Consider the following 24,473-nt stretch of genomic DNA (forward strand, 5'->3'; position numbering starts at 1 on the left):
GCGGCCTCCCAGCTCTGCTCCCTGCCCTCTTTCTCCTCCTGCTTCAGTCTAGCTCCACAGAGACTGGGGACATCGTCCTTTACAAAGAGAATTTGGGGCATATCCCCACTCTTTAAAAATGACCCAACGATTTCTCATAACACTTGAACAGAATCCAAGCCTCTTGCCAAGGTTCTGTGGGAGCGTTCTCCGTACCTGCCCTGTTCCCGATGACCTTGTCCTTTCAACAAATCAAGCTCATTTCTGCTTCTGAGGCTTTGCATTCCTGCCTACAACGTTGACCCCAAGATCTTTGCATAGTTTGCGGCTTCTCGTCATTTTGGTCATTGCTTGCATATCACTTCACTGATCACCTTCTCAGAAATACCAACCCCTCCCACGTCCGAGTGACTGCTCAGCCTGCTTTGTTTTCCATCACCCTTTTCATGAGCAGACATACTGCTTGTCTTTCCTCCACACTCAAGCTTACGTTCTGTAAGGACAGAAGCAGTGTCTGTCTTATCCACTGCTCTGTCACCTGAAATAGTGCCTGGGACATAAAAAATACTCTAATAATGTATGAGTGCACGGACACCTATGTCTGTGTACTTATATCCTGCAAGGGATCTAAGTCAGTGTCATAAATAGAAATTAATAGAAATATCATGGAAGTCACAAACAATTTTAAATTTTTAGTAGCTACATTAAAAAATACAAGCAGGTGGGGCACCTGGGTGGGTCAGTCATTAAGCATCTGTCCTTGGCTCACGTCATGATCCCAGGGTCCTGGGATTGAGCCCCACATCAGGCTCCTTGATCAGAGGGGCGCCTGCTTCTCCCTCTCCCACTCCCCTTGCTTGTGTTCCCTCTCTCGCTGTGTCTCATTCTGTCAAGTAAATAAATAAAATCATATATATATATATATATATATATATATATATATATATAAACAGGTGAACTTAATAATATATTTGAAGTCCACCTGATATATCCTAAATGTTAACATTTCAACAAATACTAAAAAATTATATATATATATATATATATATATATATATATATACTTAGTTTATATATATATAAACTAAGTATTCAAACTCTGTTGTTTTTTTACACCTACAGCACATCTCAATTCGGACTAGCCTCATTTCAGGAGCCAAGAGCCATGTGTGGTGGCAACCACATTAGTACGAGCGTAAACAGTCTAACTTTACCGTTCTTGTCCTCTACTTCCTTGTGAGATCCAGAACAGAAGGAAGCTAGAAACTTCTGACAGCTGCAGACACGTGTCTTTTGTAACCGCCCTTGCTTCCTCTCCCTGTTCAGAAGGAAGCTTTGGTGATGTCCAGGCTAATAGAGGCATGATTGGGTCCTTAGAATAGTAATAATGATAATGACGGAGCTTCTACTCTGTCCTGAGCACTTCGCTTAGTTCGCACAACAATCCTGTATTATAGATGAGGAAATAGGTTCAGGAAAGCAAAGTAACGTGTTCAGATTTACACATCCGGTGGTGTTAGAGCGGCCATATGAACTTGATTAATTGTTAAAGCCAGCATTAGAATGCGTATGCTGTAATTTTTAGTCTGCCACTAATGGTCCATGTGGCGTGGACAAATTAAGGTAAGCACAGAGGGTAGAAAGAAGCTGACCTCTTGTTTCTGATGCCTCCATCCTCGTTTTCTCTTTTATTTTCTCGGACACCTTAGGTCTGACTTTAGTGTTGGATTGTGTTCAGGTCTTAGCTCCATCATTTATGAAAATCAACAAATCCTCTATTTCCTCTTCTGGAGAACAGGAATGCTAAAACTAATGCTGAGAGCATTTGAGAACGGCCAGGAAGATGATAAAGATGTCTGTAGAGCATTGAGCACAGCGCAGGTGGCTAGTCGCCACTCAGGGCATGCTCTTTCCCCTCCAGGTTGCTAGGAGAAGCAAAGTGCCATTTGACCACCCAATTCCATCTCTTCTCTTGCATATTCTCCTGTGGGGTCCTGGAAGCCATTGCGGCGCTAACCCGGCATTAGGGCAGGTGGGAGGATGTGGGGCAGGTGTCAGAAGTTGTGTCTGGGAACCTACCCAAGCTTCTTCCTGTAGCACATTATTCATCCAGCTGCCAAACCTAGACCCCTCAGAGAGGCTTTTACCTTCTCCCTCTCATTTCTCTCCCACACCCTTGGGATGCTTTCACAATCACTCCTAGTCCAGCTACTTCCTCCTGTTCCCTTCTGTTGCGGTCCCACAGTATGTGGTCCCACAGTATGTCCTTGCTCTGGGCTGTCTCAACTCTCCTGTAGTTTTTTTGTTGTTGTTGTTTTAAAGATTATTTATTTATTTATTTGACAGACAGAGATCACAAGCAGGCAGAGAGGGAAGGAGGCAGGCTCCCCGTTGAGCAGAGAGCCCCATGCGGGGCTCGATCCCAGGACTCTGGGATCATGACCCCAGCTGAAGGCAGAGGCTTTAACCCACTGAGCCACCCAGGTGCCCCAACTTTCTTGTAGTTTTACAGAGCCTTCATCCACAGTAGCAGCTAGAGTCATCTTTCTGAACCATCCTGACCATGTCACTTCCCTACTTTCAACTATTTTCAGGACTAAGTGTAAATTACTCCGCTTATCATTCATCCACCCGACAAATACTGGAGTGGGAAGGGGGACTTACCATATGCCTAAGCAGTTCTTACAGGTGCAAAGAGCCATGAACCACACAACCAAAGCCCTGCCCTGGAGGCCCTTCACAGTCTGGACCCCAGCCAGATGCCCACCTTCCCCAAAGCCCTTCCAGCCCGCCTGCCACACGCCCTGCCTGCACTCTGGGCTTTCACCTCCCAAGCCTCCCCTTGCTGGCCACCATAGAGAGACCAGACCTCTCCTCTGATCCCTCCATTCCCTAAGGCGCCCACAGGATGGCCTAGGCTCCTCTGCAAATTGAAGCCCCTCTTTCTGCCAACTAGAGCCCCCTGCCCCTCCCCTGCCTCTCGGGGATTGTGAGCTAAGAGCCAGGGTAAGAGGCTTGGGACCTGTGCGGCTCCTCCAGGCCCCGGCTGGCCTGCTCCACCGCACAGGAAGCGGGTTAAGAGTGCTGCCCTCACCCCCCTCCAGGGATGTCTGGTCCCCAGGTAGGCATCGGAGGCAGCGCACGTCCCTTCCCTGCGACCAGGTCCCCGGAGGAGGGCTGGTGTGTGTGTGTGGCACCGTCCTGGAGGCCAGCCTGGCTCCCTCTCTTCCATCTTCTGGTGAGGGGTGGCGTTAGGGCTGGCGCCGTAGCCCGTTGGGGCCGGGACCCTCCCGCGGAACCGCAGGCGGGGAGAGGGTTGTGGCTATCTGTGGCGAGAGGCGGCCTGCGGGGCGGGGCGTGCGCGCATCTCTAACTGGAGGGGCTGCGCCCTGTGTCCCCGCCGAGCGCATGCGCACTCCAGTTTGCGCCCCAAGTTCAGGCACGGGAGCTGCACGGCCTCGGGGGCATACGCCTCTCCCTTCTCCGCTGCCCACAGTTTTCGCGGCCTGCCATTCCTGCTGGCTTTTCTGCCCTCGGTGCCCTCGGGACTGGCTTCCTTTTCTTCCCGTTCTCCTCTCCACTCCCAGCCATATCTGACCCAGACACCTCCTGGCCAGACATCACCGCGACGATACAGGGTCACAAGGGCATATCCCCAACGGCGGCCTCCCTGCCCACCGCACCTCCAGTCACCACCCCCCACCCCCCACCCCACCCTCCCGAATCCAGCCTCCTCATTGTGCTTTGACACCTTTCTTCGCTTTGCCAGGAGGGGGCCCCCCTTCGTCCTTGGATGTTTCCCCTGCTGCCACAGCAGACATAGGCTGGTCTTCCCTGGCGCACCGCAGCAAGGGGACGTCCCCTGTCCCACAGGAGCCTTGCCACGCTGCCTTGACTTCCCTACACGGATCTGCCTCTCTTACCAGACTCCTTGCCTCTTGAGGATGCAGCCGAGCTCTGTTCTCTCTGTCCCCAGACACAGTCCTGGCTCGGAGCAGGCATCAACACATGTATTTAAAAATGAGTAAATGGAAGATTGTAAGCGTTGGGTAGATGCTGGGTGTGCTGAGGATCTGGATGGTTGAGAGTTCATCTGAGAAGGCTTCTTGGAGGATAGACTGAACAGACTCTGGCAGGGGAGAGATGTGACCTGGTGCAGCCAGAGGATGTTGGGGGAGCACTAGAGGAACATCCTCTACTAACTTAACAATCATCGAACAACTTCTATTGTCAGGCCTCATGCTGGGCACAGGGGACTTCAGCCTGCGCTCCAGTTGCTTCCCCTGTAGTAGAGGAGGAAGACAGGATAGGCTGCGCCAATGCAGAGTGCCTGGGGTTACACGGTGAGCACACAGAGACGCCGCAGAGTAGAGGGGCTCCTGGCTCCGGGGAGGGGAGGGGCTCAGGCTTCCCTGAGAGCAGAGGGAGAGCAAGGGACAGTCCAGAGAGGAGGCTGACAATGGAGCCAACCTTATCATAAGGGCTTATACATCAAAGGAAAGAGATGGACTCCATCCTGGGCGCCTGGGGAGCCACAGACAGCTTGCACAAAGTCGGGGGAGTGACGTGATCTAGTCCTGCCGGCCACACTCCAGCAATGCCTCTGCTAGGACCCTCTCATCCGAGAAGACTTCTCTAAGCTCCCTGTCAGGCTGGACCCCTCCTCTGTGCTCCCCTGGCAGCTTGTCCACTTCCCCTTCTCTGTGCAGGTGTTGAATACCTCTGTCTTCCGTAGCTCCTTGGGACTTGAGACCAGGTCTTAATCTCCTCCATGTCCCAAGCACCAGGCACTGAATCTTTCTCATGACCAAATGTTTGCTGAATGAATGGATTGCTCCTTTTTCCTCTGGCTTTCTAGAGCCCTTACTCTGAGGTCCACATTCTTTCATACCCAGAACCTGTGCAGTATGCTGAAAATGGCATTTAATTGGAAAGGAGGAGGCCAGATTCAAATCCTGGCTCCATCATTCACTGGGACAAGTCATGTGACTGTCTTGAAAACAGTTTCCTCACCTGTAAGACAAACAGTCTGGGAGTCCCCACATGCATGCATGAGTCTTGTTTCTCTGGGTAGACTGAGCATGCCATGAACATTTTCCCCAGGACCTAGCTTGGTCTGAGCTTACAGGGAATATGATGCTCTGTTCTATTGGTTGGTAGACAGCAGAGTGCAGAGTAGGAGGGAAAGAACAATTAAGGTGACATTGTAAATCCTGTTTTGCCACGGCTGGTGTGACTTTGAGCAAGGTTCTTCTCCTCTCTGAGTCTTCTTTGCCTTATCCTGTGAGTAGGGATAGTAACCCTCATCTGGTCGACCTCACGAAGCCAATGGAAGCCATGAATGTGAAAGTGCTTCCTTTGGATGAAAGGGATAATATAGTAGATAATTGACCATTAATTTTGAAAAGTAACCAAAGTAGTGCAGTTGAGGTGTGTCTGGTAATTGGCAGAAGTGCCCCAGGTATGTGCTGACTGCCTCTGAGGGGCAGAGAGGCTGGCTTGCTGCTCTCCAGGCAGGAGTGGGCTGGGCAGGGCGCTGAGGTGTTTTGTCTTGTGGGGGTCAGCCCTGAGGCCCAGGAGAGCCTGGGAAGAGGCGTTTTCTGGGGAGGGAGTTCACAGCCAGCCCTTGGCTCCTTCCCCTCCCTCCCCTCCCTGATTTCTCAGGCAGCATTCTTCCTGTCTTACCTTTGGAGGGGCCCTGACGTGAAAGGGTCTCAGGAGTCCTGAGGTCCTTGGTAAATGGCCTGGGGGAGCAGTGAGCCCCACCAGACTGCCCTGATAAACTCCCAGTTCTAAACTCCCCAAACCCAGCACCTCCCAGCCTCTAACATCTCGGTGACTGGGTTTATGGGAAAGGACTACTCTGTCTTAACTCTTGCCCAGACCAGAAGGGCCCACGGCTAGACACGGGCTGAGTGGAGGCAGAGGATCAATTTCCTCCCCTCTCAAATGACTGACGATTAAATGAGGAAAAGGTCCTGAAAACACCTTGGAACTTGTATATTTTCCTCGGGGGGCAGGATTACCGTTTGTGGGTAGCGTGCTGGCAGCAACCAGCAGGGCCCCTCTGTTCCAGAGAGCCCTGAGGCTCTTTCTCCCAAAGAGACTTCGGGTCACAAGGAGTCTGTGTGTACGGAGTGCATGTTTGGTCTTAGAGGAAAAGTGGAGCCAGCCAGGCTGTGAGAATCGGCAGGCCCAGCTGATTCCCCACCGCCCTGAGGGGCTGGGAGGTGTGAGAAGCCCTGGGCCAGGCTGCTCCCACAGGGGGAGGCTGATGCTGCCCTCCAGGGCTGGCCAACCCAGCTCCTCCTTGGTCTCCTACCCCACAAAGCTCCTCCTGCTCAGAGCTGTGCCCTGAGCCGAGGAAGCACCAGACTGAGAACCCAGTGGCAGGATTACCTTCTACGCACCTAGCACATGACTTTGAGCCAATGTCTCAGTTCTCTGAACCTCAGTTTTCTCATCCATAAAATCATGACAACACCATCTTCTGAGGTCGTCAGGATCAGGAGAGAGAACACAGTGGAAGGGGCCTGTGCACTATCCACTGTGCTGTCCACGTTGTGTGGTGTCCACGTTCTATGCTGTCCACGTTCATTTCTTGTTTCTCACCTCTTCCTCTGCGGGAGCTGGGCCTGCTTGTTCTGGTTGAGGCCTGTCAGAACAGGACCTTGGGGCACCCCAATAGCAGCTCTGTCTGAGGGAGCGAGCGCAGCTGGCGGGACAAAGGAGTCTGACTCCATAGCTATCTCTTCTGGGCTTTCTACCCCTCAGGGACCCTCTTCCCCTGGGCTACTCCTGGGGGGTGAGAGGGTTACCTTTCCCCAGTGTTCTTTTTTATTCAAAAAGAATAGAATAGAATTCACCATGTGGGCTGGAGGGAGGTCTGCACTATAGGCAAGGGGTACAGACAGAGGGCATGGAAACTGGTCTGCGGGCTCACTTGCTTGGCCGTTGCCCTTTCCCGAGACACTCGTCCTCAGCAGCTTTGTCTTTACCTCCTGGTCTCCGCCATCTGCCTCCTGTCTCTCTCACTACGGTCAGTGAAACAGTGTTGGGAGGGTGCGGTTCGGGGACGAGGTCCGGTGAACAGGAACTGCCTGGTCCCTGGGAGCCTCTTTTGGGACTCTTTGACCTTGGGAACCTTTTACCCCTCTCCCCTGAGCCCCAGATCCGTGCACCAGTTTCTTCCTGACCAACGACCAGAGCTGTCTCCAGATGAATGAATTTTCCTGGAAGGATGTCACCAACGCCTTGTCCCTGGCCAACCTGATCCTGGGGCTCTTCTCCATCTTCTGCAGCTTCTGCAAGTAGGTCTGGGGCCCAGCGAGCTCCTAGTCAAGAGCTAGAGCCAAGGGCATGAGGGAAGGAGTGGGGAGCCTAGGGAGCCAGGCACTGAGGCACAGAATCAACCAGGGGCAGGAGAAAGTGGAGTGGGCTGGGAGTCATGGGGTCAAGATCCTAGCCTCAGTTCTACCGCCATCCTGATATGCGACTTTGGCTAGGTCACATCCGGAGCCTTGGTTTCCCCATTGCTAAAACAAGGAGCGTGCACTGTGATCTCTGTAATGCTTTTGGGCTATGGCAGTCTAGAATGGTTTTTGCGAGAAAAATCAGAGGTTCTGTTCTGGTGGCCCTTACATAATTCTCGGGTAGTCAAGCTACCATTTGAAATTTTTGATTCTTAAATTTGAACCTATGATGTGGGGAATATTTACAATTAGCACTATTGTGGAAAATATGAGACATGTATATGGGCCTCTACAAAGCAAAGCAAATTATATTTTATAGGGAAATTCTGTTTCTGTAAATTGAATCATATTTCAATGACTTGGCAAATCAGTTCTTTAAAGAGAAATCTTTTATAATGCAGATATCTGCCTCCTAACTATTTGCTTCTCTGTAACCATCAGCGCATGAATTCTCTGGATCCATTTCTCATCCATAAAATAGGATGATCTTACCTGATGATGTTTGAGTTCCCTTCCAGTTTGAAAATGTTATGATTCTCTAAGTCTGGATTTGTGGAGTCTTATAAAGTAGATCATACCTGCAAGAGAAAATTTCTATCTTCTTCTAGTCTAATCTTTTGGGAGTATATTTTTTTAAAGATTTTATTTATTTATTTGCTAGAGAGAGCACAAGTAGGGGGAGCCACAGGTAGAGGGAGAAGCAGGCTGAGCAAGGAGCCCGATGCAGGACTCAATCCCAGGATCCCGGGATCATGACTTGAACCAAAGGCAGACATTTAAATGACTGAACCAGGGAGTGTAGTTTTTATGGCAGGTTGGTAAACCCAGCTTCCTATAGACACATAGGTATGGATCTAAAGGAAGGTAGTCCTGAGGTTGTTTAGAGACTGCTGAAGTCTGGGGTCAGGCTCTCTGCTTCTGCTTGACAATCTGAGCACTGCAATCAGGGTGTAGACTCAGGAATGGCAGTCTAGGTCAGCCTTGCCTGAGACTGCGGTGGCTGCTTTCAGAGAGGTCTGGGAGCATGTGCTGGACTGCAGCACGGAATCCTTGAATGTAGGATCTGCAAGAGATCTTGGAAATCGTTTAGAGCATCAAAATATGTGAGCTGAAAATGGATAGAACCGCAAGGAGAACTTGACAAATCCATTATCATCGTTAGGTATTTCAACACCCCTCTATGAGAAATTGACAGATCTGGTTGGCAGAAAATCAGGAAGGAGATAGTTGAGCTGAACTGCACCATCAATCAACTGGATCTAATTGATGTTTATAGAATATTTTATCCAGGAACAGCAGAATACACATTCTTCTCTTCACACATTCAGGCTATAAGACTGAGTTTAAATTTAAAAGAATAGAAATCATACAAAGTGCCCTTAGACCACATAGAATTAAAGTAGAAATCAGTAACAGAAAGATAACTAGAAAATCCCCAAATATGTGGAGGTTAAAGAACACAATTTTAAATAATACATGGATTAAAGAAGAAATGTGTTTTGAACCAAAAGAAAATGAAAGGGCAACTTATCAAACTTTGTGAGATGCAGAAAAAGCATTAGTTAGAGGGAAATGTATAGTATCAAATGCATATACTGGAAAAGAAAACTGCTCTGTGAAAGACAATGTCAGGAGAATTGAAAGACAACCTGCAAGTTGGGAGAAATTATTTTCAAAAGGTACATCTGATAAAGGACTATAATCTAAAATAGACAAAACTTAAAAACTCATCAGTAAAAAAATAAACAATTAAAAAATGGACCAATGACCTTAACCGACACCTCACCAAAGAAGATCTACAGATGGCAAGTAAGCATGCAAAAAGATGCTCTCCACCATATGTTATCAGGGAGATGCAAATTAAAATAGCGATGGGATACCACTATACACTCATCAGCCAATTCAATTGTCCAGAACACTGATAACACCAAAGGCTGGCGAGGATGTGGAGCGACAATGGGAGTACGACATGGTGCAGCCACTTTGGAAGACAATTTGGCAGTTTATTACAAAGCTAAACATACTCTTATCATATGATCCAGCAATCACACTGTTTGGTATTTATCCAAATGAGTTAAGAGCTATGTCCACATGAAAATCTGCAGTTGGATGTTTATGATGTTTTATGTATAATTGCCAAAACTTTCGGGCAACCATGATCTCTTCTAGTAAGTGAACAGATGAATAAACTGGTATTTCCAAAAAGTGTTACTTAGTGCTAAAAAAAAAAAAAATGAACTATCAAGCCATGGGAAGACATGGAAGAATCTTTAGCACATATTACTAAGTGAAAGAAGCTAATCTGAAAATGCTACTTACTGTATGATTACAATAATATGATATGATACTTGGAAAGGCAAAACTCTGAAGATAATTAAAAGATTGGTAGTTGACAGGGGTGAATGGGGAAAATGAACAGGTAGAGCCTAGAGGATTTTTAGGACAGTGGAAATGCTCAGTGTGATACTATAATGATGGATACGTGTCATTACACATTAGTCCAAAACTATAGAATATACAACACCAAGAGTGAACCCTAAGGTAATCTGCGGACTTTGGGTGATTATGATGTGTCAGTGGAGGTTCATCCTTGGTATGTACCAAGAATCTAAATGTACTATCTGGTGAGTGGTATTGCTAATGTGAGAGGCTATTCATGTGTGGGAGCAGGAGGTATATGGGAAATTTCTGTAGCTTCCTTTCAATTTTGTTCTAAACCTAAAAACTTCTCTTAAAAAAAAAAGTCTAGAAGAACTGAAAAAATGGAGATGGAAAGTCAATAATGTAAGGTTTCCAACTCAGCAAACTAGAGGGGAGAATGCAAATTAAATCCAAAGTAAGCAGAAGAGAAGAAACAATAAAAACAAGAGCAGCCATCAATGAAATTGAAAAAAAAATCCATAGAGATAATCAGTGAAACCAAAAGCTGATTCTTTGGAAAGATCAATAAAATTGACAAGCCTCTAAGCAGGCTAACCAGGAAAAATAAAGAAAAGAAGAGAAGACACAAAATACCAATATCAGAAATGAAAGAGGAGTCATCACTACTGATCCCACAGCCATTAAAATTATAATAGTGGAATCATGAGCAACTCTATAAATTTGATAACCTAAATGAAACGGACCAATTCCTTAAGTCATAAGTTACCAAAACTTGCACTAGGAGAAATAGATCATCTAAATAGGCATATATTTATTAATCTATATCTATTAAGTCATTTGGCACAAACCCCTCACTTTACAGATGGAGGAAGAGAGACCTAGAGATGTAGGGAATGATTTATCTGAGAATCCACAGTGAGATGGTTGCAAAGGCTGGGATAAAACATAGGACCCCTGGACCTTTGCCTGGGACTTAGAGCTGGAAGGGACCTTAATGATTATCTAGGGGGCTCCAAGCACCCCTTTCAGATGGTGGCTTGAGAGTATGGCAGAGGAGAGGGGGAACATGCAGGGCAGGGATGTGTGCCTGTGTGCAAGTGTAAGGAGTGTGTTGGTGTACTGGGGGGCAGGGAGGGGCTGGCCAGTGGAGATCATGAAAGAGCCGTCCTATTTGGACCTGCTGCCATACACTCTAGGAGATGTCACTGTGCCTCCTGGATGCTTCTGATCAGTTTCCTGTTAGACATGGCAGTCGGGGCGATAACCAGACACCTCAGCCTCTGCTCCAAGTCAGGTGAGTCCAGGCTTCAGACCCCTGATCCCTGACCCCAGGAGCCCCCACCTCAGGTCACCCCTCCCCCATCTCACATCCAGCCAGCCTCCATCATTCACCAGTCATGTTCCCAGCCCTCCAAGGATGCCAGAAGCAGCCCTAGAGCCGTCCGGGAGCCCCACAGTCTAGAGCTAACCCCCTGCTGGCTCACTTGTTAGCTTCAGCCATCCTTGCCCTGGCCTTGCCGTTTCCTTCTCTGCCCTGCCCCCAGTTGGGACAGAGCCAGGGATCGGGTGGCTGCAGTGGTGGTCAGGAGTGGGGAAATGAACAATCCCCCCAGCAGAGCAACTGGTTCCAAATACAAGAAAATGTTTTCGTGGAAGATTTTGCTCGCAAAATGGTTCCATAGCTTGTCAGTTTGCATCCTGTTATAGTCCAGTGCTGGATGCTGAAGGGTGGGAAAGTAAGACCTGAGAGGGGAAGAGTTGTCCAAGGCCACACGGTCAGCATGAGGCAGAGCCAGGGGGAGCCCACCAGAGTGGACTAAGGTGCGAGACAAATGAGTATAAGTTCTAACCTTGGCCTTCTGGAGCAGGAGTGGAGCTGAATGACTTGGCGGTCTACACCACCTTCGGCCTGGCCTCAGCCATGCTCCTCGGCGTGGACGGGCCTCTCAGTGGGTTCCTGGGCATCATCTATGTGTTAGCTGCTACCTTCCGCCTGTGTTTCTATTCAACTGGTGAGTGAACCCCAGCTTTTAGCTGAGCGTCGGGAACCAGAAGTCTGGGGGTGGGGTGCGTAACTGACTCCTCCCCCTGCCTTGTGGAGTCCCTCTTCCTTCCTTTGCCTGTGCCCCAGGCCCACTGAAGGCTTCAGCCTGCCATGGCAGAGCCCTGGTGGGGGGCAAAGGCCTGTGGTTCTCCAACCAGCTGTACCTTTTTCTCACTGTGTGCCCTTTGGGTGGTGCACAGAGATTCCCAGAATCCGGAACTAGAGGTCGTCCTCCGGTTTTCCACAACAGATGGGGAAAATGGAGCTCTACCACAGGCAGTTGCCTTGCCCAAGGTCACAATGCAAGGGAGGGTAGGTGCAGACCAGACAATTTCAGGAGACCCTTCTACGGAGCCATGGGGGATCCAGGACAGAGCCCGCCCCTCATCTCTGTGAATAACTAAATGCTTAACAGCCTCCCCCTGCCCTGCAAGGAAGAGGATTTGGGGCGTGGGGCAGGGAGGACCTAACGAGAGGGGCTGGCTTCGGTTTTGATTGCTTTAGAGCAGTGGGAAGCCACCCATGTCCCCTTCTTCTTTCTCCAGCAGGCGCTCAGCTCACCTACAAGGGTCTCCCCTGCCGCTATGCTTCCTGTGTCTTGGCCTCCACCTCCCTTCTGACCAAAGGCAACACGTTCATTCTCTCTTGCATGGCCTCACTTATGATTCTATTCATGATGGACCAGAGCTACTATCCACATGATGAAATCCTGGAGTCGGAGAACTGGAAAAAAATGGTGTATCTGGGAGGTGAGTGAGGAGGACTGCTCTCACATGTCACCACTGGCTGTTTATTGACCCTGCTGCTCCGAGCTCCCGGACCCTGCTCTCTCTTCCTCCAACAGGTTTATCGTCATCCTGAGTGCATTTACCGGTTTACTATTTGTACACACTACAACTGCCCCCGGATAGAGAACTCTCTCTTGTTCAGGCTCCCTGGACCCAGGATTGGGCCAACTATGGGGTAGATGCTCACAGAGCATTTGCTGAACGTTATCAAGTTCAGTCGGGAGCACCTGCCTTACCAGGTGCTGGGAACCAAATCTGTAAACTAGACAAACCCTTCCCTCCTCTAGCTTTACAATCTGATCAGGGAGACAGACCCCAGCCACATAATGGCAGAAATAACTAGAAACATATAGTTTTGACGTGTTGTGGAAGCACCGGGCCCTCTGACAGGGTGTTGGAGAGGGACCTAGTTAGATGGAAACGACCTGAAGAGGGAAAGGATGCGTCAGGAGCTGACATTTAAATGGAAACCTCCTTTAAATGGGTGGAAGTGGTGAAAAGGTACAAACTTCCAGTTATAAGTTAGTCCTGGGGACATAAGGGATAGCAAGGTGACCACAGTTAATGACACCATATTGTATAGTTGAAAGTAGCTAAGAGAGGAGAGCTTAAAAGTTCTCATCACAAGAAAGGAAAATGTGTAACTCTGTGTGGTAGACTTTCTGAACTGATCGTGTCACACACAGATACCAAATCCTCATGTTGTATGCCTTGGACTAATATGGTGTCATATGTCCATGACATCTCAATGGAACTGGGGGGAAAAAAAGAAAAGAAGTGAAACCTGCAAGAAGACTGGCTAGGTGGGTGAGGGGGTAGTTCAGAAAAGAAAAAGGTATTTTGTGAAGGCCCTAGGCTAGAAGGTGCTGGAATCATTCTTGCTGCCGTGTGGCTGGGACATGCTGAGAGGCGCTAGGGGCAGAAGCTGAGGCCACGAGGTGGGCAGGTTTGGGGAACTGATCCTAACAGCAAATGGGAAGTCTCTGAAGGGATTTCTGAGTGGCAGTTTTAAGGGGCCACTTTGACTAGCTGGCAGGAGACTGAGAACTGAAGGAGGAAAACGCACCTGCTGTCGCCTGAGAGGTGGCGGCAACAGAGCAATGAAGGGATTTGAGATCCACATTGGGAACAGAGCCCTGAGGTCCCGGCCACACGGGGGCCCTGGCAGATGTCTCCCTAGAGTTCTCCCCAATTTAGGGCTTCCTTCAAGGACCTTCAAGGAATGCCAGTGTTTCTTCTTTGTAGATGTGCTTGTGGGAATAAGACAAACATCCAGGGGATGCCCAGTTTCTTCCTTTATTCCCTGGGGGTTCAGTCTGGTTCATAGGGTCCTAGGTTCCATCCTGACCCTCCCCTTCAGGTTCACATCCTTTCTCTGTAGCATCAGCGCTGATGGCCCTGCCCACGTTCTAGGCTCTGGGCCCCCCTGTGGCCCAGCTAGTAGAGGCAGAACAGGATGGAGAAACATCTGGGTCTGCAATTAAACAAGCCTGAGTTCAAGTTCCAACACCAGCACATTTTTAAAAGATTATTTACTTATTTATTTGAGAGAGAGAGAGTAAGCACAGGTGTCGGGGGGGTGTGTGCAGAGGGAGCAGCAGAGGGAGAGGGAGAAGCAGACTCCCCATTGAGCAGGGAGCCTGATTCCAGGCTAGATCCCAGGACCCTGAGATCATGACCTGAACTGAAGTCAGATGCTTAACTGACTGAGCCTTCCAGGCATCCCCACCAGCCCATATTAATTGCATGAACTTGGGCTAATTACCTCTTTGTCTTGAGCTCACTTTTCTTCATATATAAAATGAAGCCATTAATCCCTACCTCAGGATTCTTGAGATCAAAGGAGAAAATTTATACCCATCCTCTGGCACAGATGTGTCCTGTAGAAGCTTCTAGCCCCTTCTTCTCTCCACCTGCCCTCCTATCACGTAGCAACAGTGTTTCCCACAATGTTCTTTGCTCCTGTAGATACCACTGGATCCCCTCTCCTCAAAATAAACCATACACTTAGCCTCAGCCTTCCTTGGATTGTCTTGACTGTGTGAGTAAAGGAGGAAACTGTGCCTCACAGATTTTGACACTGTGTAATACCAGAGCTCTACCAGATAGATTTCAAAATGGCCACTTTGATATTCCTCTTACTTGGAGTGCAGACAGTCACCTTTTTATTGATTGATTGATTGATTAAATTTTTGAGAGAGAGAGAGCGAGTGAGCATGGGAGAGTGGCGTAGGGAGGGAGAGAGAGTCTTAGCCAGGCTCCATGTAGAGCCCAGTGCAAGGCTTGGTCTCGCAACTCTGAGATCATGACTTGAGCCAAAATCACCAGTTGCACCCTTAACTGACTGAGCCACCCAGATGCTCCTATTTTATTCTTTTAAAGATTTTTATTTTTAAGTAATCTCTTCATCCACTGTGGGGCTCAAACTCATAACCCCAAGTTCAACTTGCATGTTCCACCCACTGAGCCAACAGGGTGCCCCACCAATCTCCTTTCTAGATTGAGGTTCCATCTCCTCCACAGAGCTTCTGAGAAGTTGGCCTGTGACTGCTGAGGCCTTATGTCACATATTTTCCAGGACAACTAAAATATTGTCTCATTGCCTCAACAGATCAATGACTATTCTTAAATATTAAATATCCCAAAGTTCTGATCCGTATCTGTTATGGCTTCTCGCCCTTAGAAGTGGTCTTCTGTCCAATCAGATGTTCTGATTTCTCTTGGGGAAAGCGTGGTGGTGATCCCCATGGACATACCCCATACTCTCCCACCCTCTTTTTGAGCTCTCTGAGGCTGAGTGTCTACTTTGTACAAAGTAGACATGGGTTTGAATCAAGACCTTCTGAAGGTCACATTCCCTCAGTCTCCTCATCTGAAAAACAGACTTATTCCGAATCACAGGATTATTTTGAAATGTAAGTGGAACAATCTTTGTCACATACCTAGCAGAATGTCTAGTGCCGAGAAGATATCCCACAAGTGTTGGTGCCCTTTTGCCTTTCAGTGGTGAATATGAGATTCAAATATCTTGGGGGTCCCTCAAGACCACCCCCAGATTCATTGAATCTCTAAGGACTCATAGGATGCATATAGTTGTACTCATGGCTAAGATTTGTCACAGCAAGAGGACACAAAATAAGAGTAGCTAAGGGAAGGTGAGGGTGCCTGGGTGGCTCAGTGGGTTAACCCTCTGCCTTCAGCTCAGGTCATGATCTCAGGGTCTTGGGGTCAAGTTCCACATCGGGCTCTCTGCTCAGCAGGGAGCTTGCTTCCTCCTCTCTCTCTCTCTGCCTGCCTCTCTGCCTACTTGAGATCTCTCTCTGTCAAATAAATAAAATCTTAAAAAAAAAAAAAGGGAAGGTGAAAGGGGCAAAATCTGGAGGGAACAATGTACAAGCCCCCCAGTACCCTCCCTGTGGAGCTAGTTACCCAGCACAAAAAAACACTCATGAACTCTTGTCTACCTGGAAGCTCTGTGGAGACTCAGTACCCAAGGTTTTCATGGGGGCTGGCCACATTGGCACTCTTGGCCTAGCAGTACCAAAATTCTGATTTGCACTGAAGGAAATCCATCTCAGGACCGTCTAAGCACAGTGAGCCACTCTTGCCCACTAGGGAAAGTTCTATATTGGTATAGAGAACTGTTTACTAACCGTGTTCCTAGACTCCAGCCAAGGACTAACTGGGTAAAAGCAGAAGCAGGCCATTCTAGGGAGAGCTGTCTTCGGTCTGCTGCACTCTTCTGCCTGGGGGTAACATCATATTGGCCATTGTCACGTGCTAAACTTGACACAATTGTATATATATTTCTAACAAGGGGACTGGGCGACTCAAATGTATTCTCTGCTAAGACTGATTTCTGATGTGAATTTGACGAAATGGAACCTGAGCTTGCGATCGGTTGTAGTCATCTCATTACAAACACACAATACCTCTCAAAGGCAGGGCTCGTGTCTCATTGGTTTTTGTCTCTTCAACCCACGAGTACAGACCAACGGGTGAGAGGATGGGGAGGGGGAGAGAAGAGGTTGGAAAATACATGAAAGAGAGCTTCATAAAAACGGAGCGTTTGCCTTTTCTTCTTCCAGGTATCATCATGCTGCTTTTGTCTCCGTTCTCCCTCACTGCCTTTTACTGCCTGCTGTGGTCACTCTCCTACATCTTCTTTCCAGATGCTCTGTGGGGCAAAGCAGCATGTCTCAGGCTACAGTGCCGAGAAAACTGAACAGCTTTACCCACTGCCGCTGGCCTCTGTGGTCTTTGTGCCGGCACATCGGGCCAAGCCTTGCCGTAGCCTCACTAAACCTTTTCCTGCCTCCACGTCTCCTGTGTGCTGGATAACATGTGGCCTTGAACCAGGGCAACCCAACATCGGGCCAGCGGCCTTCACTTTCTCCTCTTGCTCAGGGTTCTGAATCCCTTGGGGACAACAGTGGTTTATGTCCTAAAGAATAGGTTTTCCAAGCTGAAGTTGGGCCTGGCTGACTTCCAGCCCTGTTACCAGATGGGGGTCCTGGTGCACGCAGGTCAGTCCCTTGGAAAGGAGGGAAAACCTTTGGTCTCCACCTTGGTCTGGTTGTTAAGGCTCCAGGGGCAGGACAGGGCTTACTAAAGTGGTTCTTAAACTTGCCGGCTCCGGCTCCGTAGAGCTCGTCACAGGACAATGGCGTTGCCCAGTGTCAATGTGCATAAGCTTTTGTGACTTAAAATTCTGTATTTGAGCAGTCACAACTTTTGCCTTTTGCTTCAGTGAAGAGATTAGACACCTTGGCAGCTTGAGGGCACCACCTGGCTTCCTTCCTTCTGGTTTTTTTCCTAAATCGTAAAACATTAAACTCCTGATGTTCAAATGCCACTTTGTATTCTAAAATCCAAATTGAATAAAAATAAAGAGTATTGTATGGAAACTTGCAGTTGCCCCTCACAGAGAATTTAGGCTGGCTGAAGGCAGTGACACCCCCCCAACCCAGCATGGCCTCTGGACCTCCCACCTCCAGGCCATGTACCCAGAGATTGTTGGTTAGTTCAGCCCTTTCCTCAGCTCTGGAGCCGGAGCACTTTTTACCTAAGTTCTTGAAGTTTGCATTAAGTCTAAAATTAGATTTTTATAAAAATAACAATCCAGTGAATCAGGAGGCTATAGCCTGGCTTTCCAGGAATGGGTAGCGCCGTCCTGGTCCTGGTCCCCATGGCTCTCTGTCCATGTCTCTGTTATATCATTCATGTTTGTTAGGTGTCCCAATAATTGGTCCATGATTAAAGGAGCGAGACTGATACAAAGCGAAGATCAAGCAAAGCTTTATTTCGCACCAAGCATCAAGAATCAAACCGAACATTCGAGGCCGCACCTCTTACAGAGACAGTGACCTCTCTCTGCTTCACAGACTAGCTTTTAAGGACAAAGGCCATGTGGTTGGGCCTGGCCACACACAGGTGGCCAATGAAATTGTAACACAGAGAGAAAGCTGCACAGTCATGTTAGGTCACACTTAAGTGACCAATTGAATTACAATTTACCCTAGTAGTTATTTGAACCAGCCTATCATCTTGGTCAGAACTGAGGCCCAAAAGGTGCCCAAAGGGCGAGGCCCATACTCCTTGGTAACTAGGGAGACAGTATGCGCCCTCCCATTGATCAGATGTCTTCACCTGGCCTGACCCACCCTTGTATTTGGGCTTTGTTACCTGGGACTGGTTTCCGGGACTTGTTTTTAAGTAAGTCCCCTGGGGGAAGGGGGGCAGGGACAGTTTAAGTTGTAAACAACAAAGTTACTGTTTAACCGGATCTGGCTAAATAGGTCCTTACAATGTTTTGTGTGTGTGTGTGTGTGTGTGTGTGTGTGTTTTAAATTTAAAGATTTTATTTATTTATTTGACAGAGAAAGAGATCACAAGTAGGCAGAGGCAGGCAGAGGTAGAGGAGGAAGCAGGCTCACCAAGGAGTAGAGAGCCTCATGCAGGGCTCGATCCCAGGACCCTGGGATCATGACCTGAGCCAAAGGCAGAGGCTTAACCCACTGAGCCACCCAGATGCCCCATCATTTATGTTTTTATGGATGGATGACTATGTCTGCATCCCATCAGATTTCAGGCTCCTTCAGTTTATGTTTTTTAAAATATCTGCTGTTTACCACAGTCCCTGGTACTCAAAAATGTTTGTTTTATAGGCAAATAGATTTCCTTGTGCGTTCAAGTGGGTTAGGTGCAAGATTACTATAATGTGGTAAGAATCTTACAAATATATACCCAAATACACATACAGATACATGATGTCCTTTGGTATCATCCCCTTATTTCAGAGATTCCACACTTCATCAAAATATTTAGGAAATGCAGCTGGAGAACTGTGTTCACATAAGCTCTTGGAGGCCAGCTCCTAGCGTCATGCCTAGACATAGCAGGTGCTCAAGAAATACTGTCTTCTGGGGCACCTGGGTGGCTCAGTGGGTTAAAGCCTCTGCCTTCAGCTCAGGGCATGATCTCAGGGTCCTGGGATCGAGCCCCACATCGGGCTCTCTGCTCAGTAGGGAGCCTGCTTCCCTCTCTCTCTCTGTCTGCCTCTCTGCCTACTTGTGATCTCTCTCTCTGTGTCAAATAAATAAATAAAATCTTAAAAAAAAAAGAAAAAGAAAAAAGAAATACTGTCTTCTGAACCAACCAAACCTAGTCTACTAGGCTACTGAAGATTAGGCAACAACGGCCTCTTTTGAGCTGCATTAGTTATCAGATTTGGCGTCAAAGGATTCTGGCTACTTCTAAAACTTGAAACTACATTCGAAGAAGAAGATGCAATTCCGAAAGAGGATTTCCTTGTTGCTTTTGAGCCACAGCGACAGAGTGAAAAGAAATATGTAGACCTCCTAAGGGGATTGCTTTGAAAAGGGAAATACCCATTTGGATACTTGTTTGCACTTTGTTTGTAACAATTCATACTTCATTGCCTCAAACAGTTTAGGTTAGTGATGCAAGGATAGTAAAGTGTACGACTATGTGCTTCCTCCCAACTACATGGAAGGAAAGCAGCCCTTCTACGTGGTTTCGGGGACTGAGGATGCATTAGCTGTGCAGGGCTTTACTTCTCCAGTTAGCAATAAAACTTAAAAAACAGAACAGGTAAAACAGGACATGTAATAAAATAAAACAATATAAAATATAAGCTATTCTAATGTAGAATAGCTCTCAGGAACAAGTGGGAAGTCTGGGACTTTAAAAATATACTTCTCAGATGAATGCATGAAGTCAGAGGGGTTCTTTCTTAATTCAAGGCAGTTCTGCTACTTCTCAGCTTGAGATGGAGTATAGATTTCCCTTCCAGCACCCTCTTAATGAACCTGTGCCCAGTGAACAGGGACAAGTGACTGAGGAGTCTGCTTTTTTTTTTTTTTTTTTTTAGCTCTGTGAACGTGAGTGAAAGGTTTAATCTCTCTAAACCCATTTCCTTAACTGTAAAATGAATTATTTACTTCCTCTCTGGGTTGCTTTGTGAATTAAATATGATGACACATAAATAACTAGAATAGGGAATGACTGTAAAAGGTATTAAATAAAAGATTGCTTTTCTCCTTCTAAACTTCTAAACTTCTAAATTTCCTCCCTTCCCATTATATACCCTTCCATTTAAAATAATAGTAATAATAATAGTTATCAGGGTGCTTAGGTGGATCAATGGGTTAAGCCTCTGACTTTGGCTCAAGTCTTGATCCCAGGGTCCTAGGATCAAGCCCCGCATAGGGCACTCTGCTCAGTGGGGAGCCTGCTTCCCCCTACCCCTCTCTGCCTGCCTCTCTGCCTACTTGTGATCTCTCTCTCTGTCAAATAAATAAATAAAATCTTTTAAAAATAATAGTTATCATTTATTTAGTCTTTTCTATGTGTAGGAAGTGTTTCTTGCACTCTATTCTTTCACTCAATCCCTCACACAACCCAATGATATGGTGACTACAGGCTTAAGGTTGGCAGTTGACAAAGTGTGGTCTATGACCCCTGGAGTTCCTAAGAACTTTTCAGGGTTAAAACTATTTTCTTAATAATCTTAAAATAAGGGGGCACCCAGATGGCTCAGTCAGTTAAGCGTCCGACCTTGATTTCAGCTCTGGTCATGACCTCGGTGTCCTTGGATTGGGCCACTTCAGGCTCCCTGCTCAGTGGGGAGTCTGCTTGAGGTTCTTACTCTCCTTTTCCCTCTGCTCCTCCCCCTGTTCATGCGTGCACACGTTCTCCCTCTTTCATAAAAATAAATAAATCTTAAAAAGAAAATTCTAAAACAGGGACTGAAAATCACTGCTGTCATTCTCCTAATGGTGCAAAGCAATGGTGGATAAAACTCCTGGCACTGAGTGAATCCAGGCAGGGGCACTAAATGGCCTGGGTATTCAAATGTACTTTTCACTATCATATGTTCACAGTAAACAAAACAAAACAAAAAATGTTTCATTTATGACTGTCCTTGACAAAGTAGTAAAAATTATTCAGTTTATTAGACCTTAAGGATACATCTTTTCAATATTCTGTGCAACAGCAGAAATCATATATGAAGAACTTCTGCCTACTGGAGTTAAGATAGTTGTCTCAAGTACTGTTTTGAGTTTGAGCTGAATTAGCTGTTTTTCTTATGAAATACCAAAGAATAAATGAAAAACTTGAGCTGTTCAGACTTGGTTTTCTCAAAATATGAGCTGAGACTGTCACTCATCAAAAAAGTTTTTGTTACCAAGAATAAAATTTGAGCTTCCCAGTGAATTTGGGAAAACTACTACCTTGAACTTGACAGCTTTGCAATACTCAAAGACTTTTCTGATAAGATCACGGGAGATATTAATGAAAAATTTATTTTTTATAATGTATAATAAAATGTGTAAACATTTAGAAGATCTGTATAACTCAGTGAAGCATGATGTTGTAAGATCATGCATAGATAAATGATCCATTCAAAGGGCAAGAGGAAAGATCAGTGGATTTTAATGTAATAGAGTACAGAAAATTCATTAATGTGGTATCAGATTTCAAGTTGCAACTAACCTTTAAAATCTACTACCTGCTAAATTTTGGTATAGTGTCAAAGAACATCATCTAAAATAATCATTAAAATACCCTCCTCTTTTTCAACCACATATCAATGTGAGGCCAGATTTTCTTCATATAGTTTAAAATAATATGAGAATACAGGGGGACCTAGGCGGCTCAGTGGGTTAAGCCTCTGCCTTCAGCTCAGGTCATGGTCTCAGGGTCCTGGGATCAAGCCCCACATCGGGCTCCCTGCTTAGTGGGAAGATTGCTTCCCCCTCTCTCTCTGCCTGCCTAATCTGCACACCTGTGATCTCTTTGTCAAATAAATTTTAAAAACAAAATAAAATACTATGAGAATACAGAATGCATAAATATTAAAACTAGCTACTTTCCTTTAAGATAGATGTTAGATTTGCAAAAATGTAAAACAGTGCTACTCTCACCAATGATTCTTCATTTTGTTTCTTTTTTCTTTAAATATTTATTTTAGAGGGGGGAGCAGAGGGAGAGGGAGAGAGAGAATCTTAAGCAGGCTCTATACTCAGAGCAGAAGCCTATGTGGGGTTAACCTCAGGACCCTGAGATCATGACCTAAGCTGAAATTAAGAGTCAGATGCTTATCTGACTAAGCTACCAGGTGCCCCTAATTATTTTTTTAAAAAACTTTCCAAGATAGCAGAGGAGTAGGAGAACTTAGTTTTGTCTGGTTCCAGGAATTCAGCTAGATAGCTATTAAATCATTCTGAATATCTGTGAACTCAACCAGAGATATAAGAAAAGAATTGCTGCAATTCTACAAATAGAAAAGTGACCACTTTCTGCAAGAATGACAAGACAGAAAAACTCACCTCAAAAAAGAGAACAAAAGGCAGTATTGACTGCCAGGAATCTAATCAGTATGGATATGAGTAAGACATTGGAACTAGAGTTCAGAATAACAATTACAAAGATACTAGCTGGGCTTGAAAAAAGCATAGAAGAGACTAGAGAATCCCTTTCTGGAGAAATAAAAGAACTAAAATCTAATCAAGTCAAAATCAAAAGGCTTTTAATGAGTCATAATAAAAACGTGGAGGCTCTAATTGCTAGGATAAATAAGGCAGAAGAGAGAATTAGTGATATAGAAGTCAAAATGATGGAGAACAAAGAAGGTGAGAAAAAGAGAGATAAACAACTACTGGATCATGAGGAGAGAATTTGAAAGAGGAGTGATACCATAAAGCAAAACTATATTAGAATAATTGGAATACTAGAAGAAGAGGAAAGAGAGGGGCAAAAGGAGTGAATTACAGCAGAGAACTTCCTAATCTGAGGAAGGAAACAGGCATTCAAGTCCAGAAGGGACAGAACCCCTCCCCAAATCAATAAAAATAGGTCAACACCTTGATATATAATAGAAAGCTTGCAAATCTCAAAGACAAAGAGAAAATCCTGAAAGCAGCTAGTGACAAGAGGTATGTAACTTACAAGGGTAGAAACATTAGACTGGCAGATCTAGCTAGAGACCTGGCAAGCCAGAAAGGACTAGCATGATATATTCCGGGTGATAAATGAAAAAAAAAAAAAATGTGGCCAAGAATACTTTATCTAGCGAGGCTGTCAGTAAAAATAGAAGGAGAGATAAAAAGCTTCCAGGACAAACAGAAACGAAAAGAATTTGTGAACACTAAACTAGCTGTGCAAGAAACATTAAAGGGGATCCTTTAAGCAAAGAGAGAGCCCAAAAGTAACAAAGACCAGAAAGGGAACAGAGACAATATATAGAACCAATGATTTTATAGGTAATACAATAACTTCATATCTTTCAATACTTACTCTGAATGAAAATGGACTAAATGCCCCAAGCAAAAGACACAGAATATCAGACTGGATAAAAATAAGACCCATGGGGACACCTGGGTGGCTCAGTGGGTTGGGTGTCTGCCTTCGGCTCAGGTCATGATCTCAGGGTCCTGGGATCGAGCCCTGCATCGGGCTCTCTGCTCAGCGGGGAGCCTGCTTCCCCTTCTCTGTCTGCCTGTCTCTCTGCCTACTTGTGATCTCTCTCTCTCAAATAAATAATAAATTTAAAAAAAATCTAAAAAAAAAAAAAAAAAAGACCCATGGCTACATTGTCTGGAAGAGACTCATTTAATTTAATTTTACTTTTAAAAGATCTTATTTATTTATTTGACAGAGAGAGAACATAATCAGGGAGAGAGGTAGGGAGAGGAAGAAGCAGTATCCTGCAGAGCAGGGAGCCTGATGTGGGCTCAGTCCCAGGACCCTGAGATCATGAATTGAGCCGAATGCAGACACTTAACTGCCTGAGCCACCCAGGTGTCCCAAGAGACTCATGTTAGACTCAAAGACACCTCCATATTTAAAGTGAGGAGGTGGAAAACCATTTATCATGCTAATGGACATCAAAAAGCAGTTAGGGTTGCAATCCTTATATCAGAAAAGATTTTAAACCCAAGACTGTAATAAGAGATGAGGAAGGATACTATATCATAATTAAAGGGTCTATCCAACAAGAAGATCTAACAATTATAAATATTTATAACCCTAACATGGGAGCAGCTAGTTATATAGACTGACTAATAACAAAATTAAAGAAACACATCAATAATAATACAATAATTGTAGGGGATTTTAACACCTACCTCACTGCAATGGACAGATCATCTAAGCAGAAGATCAACAAGAAAACAAGGGCTTTGACACACTGGACCAGATGGACTTCACAGATAAATTCAGAGCATTTCATCCTAAAGCACAGAATACTCATTCTTCTCTAGTGCACATGGAACATTCTCCAGAA

General features: G+C 46.1%; 1 protein-coding gene across 4 annotated transcripts; it reads left to right on the forward strand.

The window, feature by feature from the left end:
- Window positions 1–1,050: 1,050 nt before the first annotated feature.
- TMEM269 (transmembrane protein 269) lies at window positions 1,051–20,507 on the forward strand. 4 transcript variants are annotated; one of them, XM_059136007.1, is made up of 7 exons: window positions 1,051–3,099; window positions 4,213–4,321; window positions 7,150–7,288; window positions 11,029–11,126; window positions 11,701–11,844; window positions 12,425–12,625; window positions 16,753–20,507. In XM_059136007.1, exons 1-7 carry the CDS (start codon window positions 3,085–3,087, stop codon window positions 16,887–16,889), a joined length of 843 nt encoding a protein of 280 aa, XP_058991990.1. In that variant the 5' UTR covers window positions 1,051–3,084; the 3' UTR covers window positions 16,890–20,507. The 4 variants fall into 4 exon arrangements, with proteins under 4 accessions (XP_058991990.1, XP_058991989.1, XP_058991991.1 ...); XM_059136006.1 differs by having other exon boundaries at window positions 1,053–3,099; window positions 12,422–12,625; XM_059136008.1 differs by lacking the exon at window positions 4,213–4,321 and having other exon boundaries at window positions 1,056–3,099; window positions 7,144–7,288; window positions 12,422–12,625.
- Window positions 20,508–24,473: the final 3,966 nt, after the last annotated feature.

This window comes from Mustela lutreola, chromosome 10 (genome assembly GCF_030435805.1).
Source record: "Mustela lutreola isolate mMusLut2 chromosome 10, mMusLut2.pri, whole genome shotgun sequence".
Taxonomy (NCBI): domain Eukaryota; kingdom Metazoa; phylum Chordata; class Mammalia; order Carnivora; family Mustelidae; genus Mustela; species Mustela lutreola.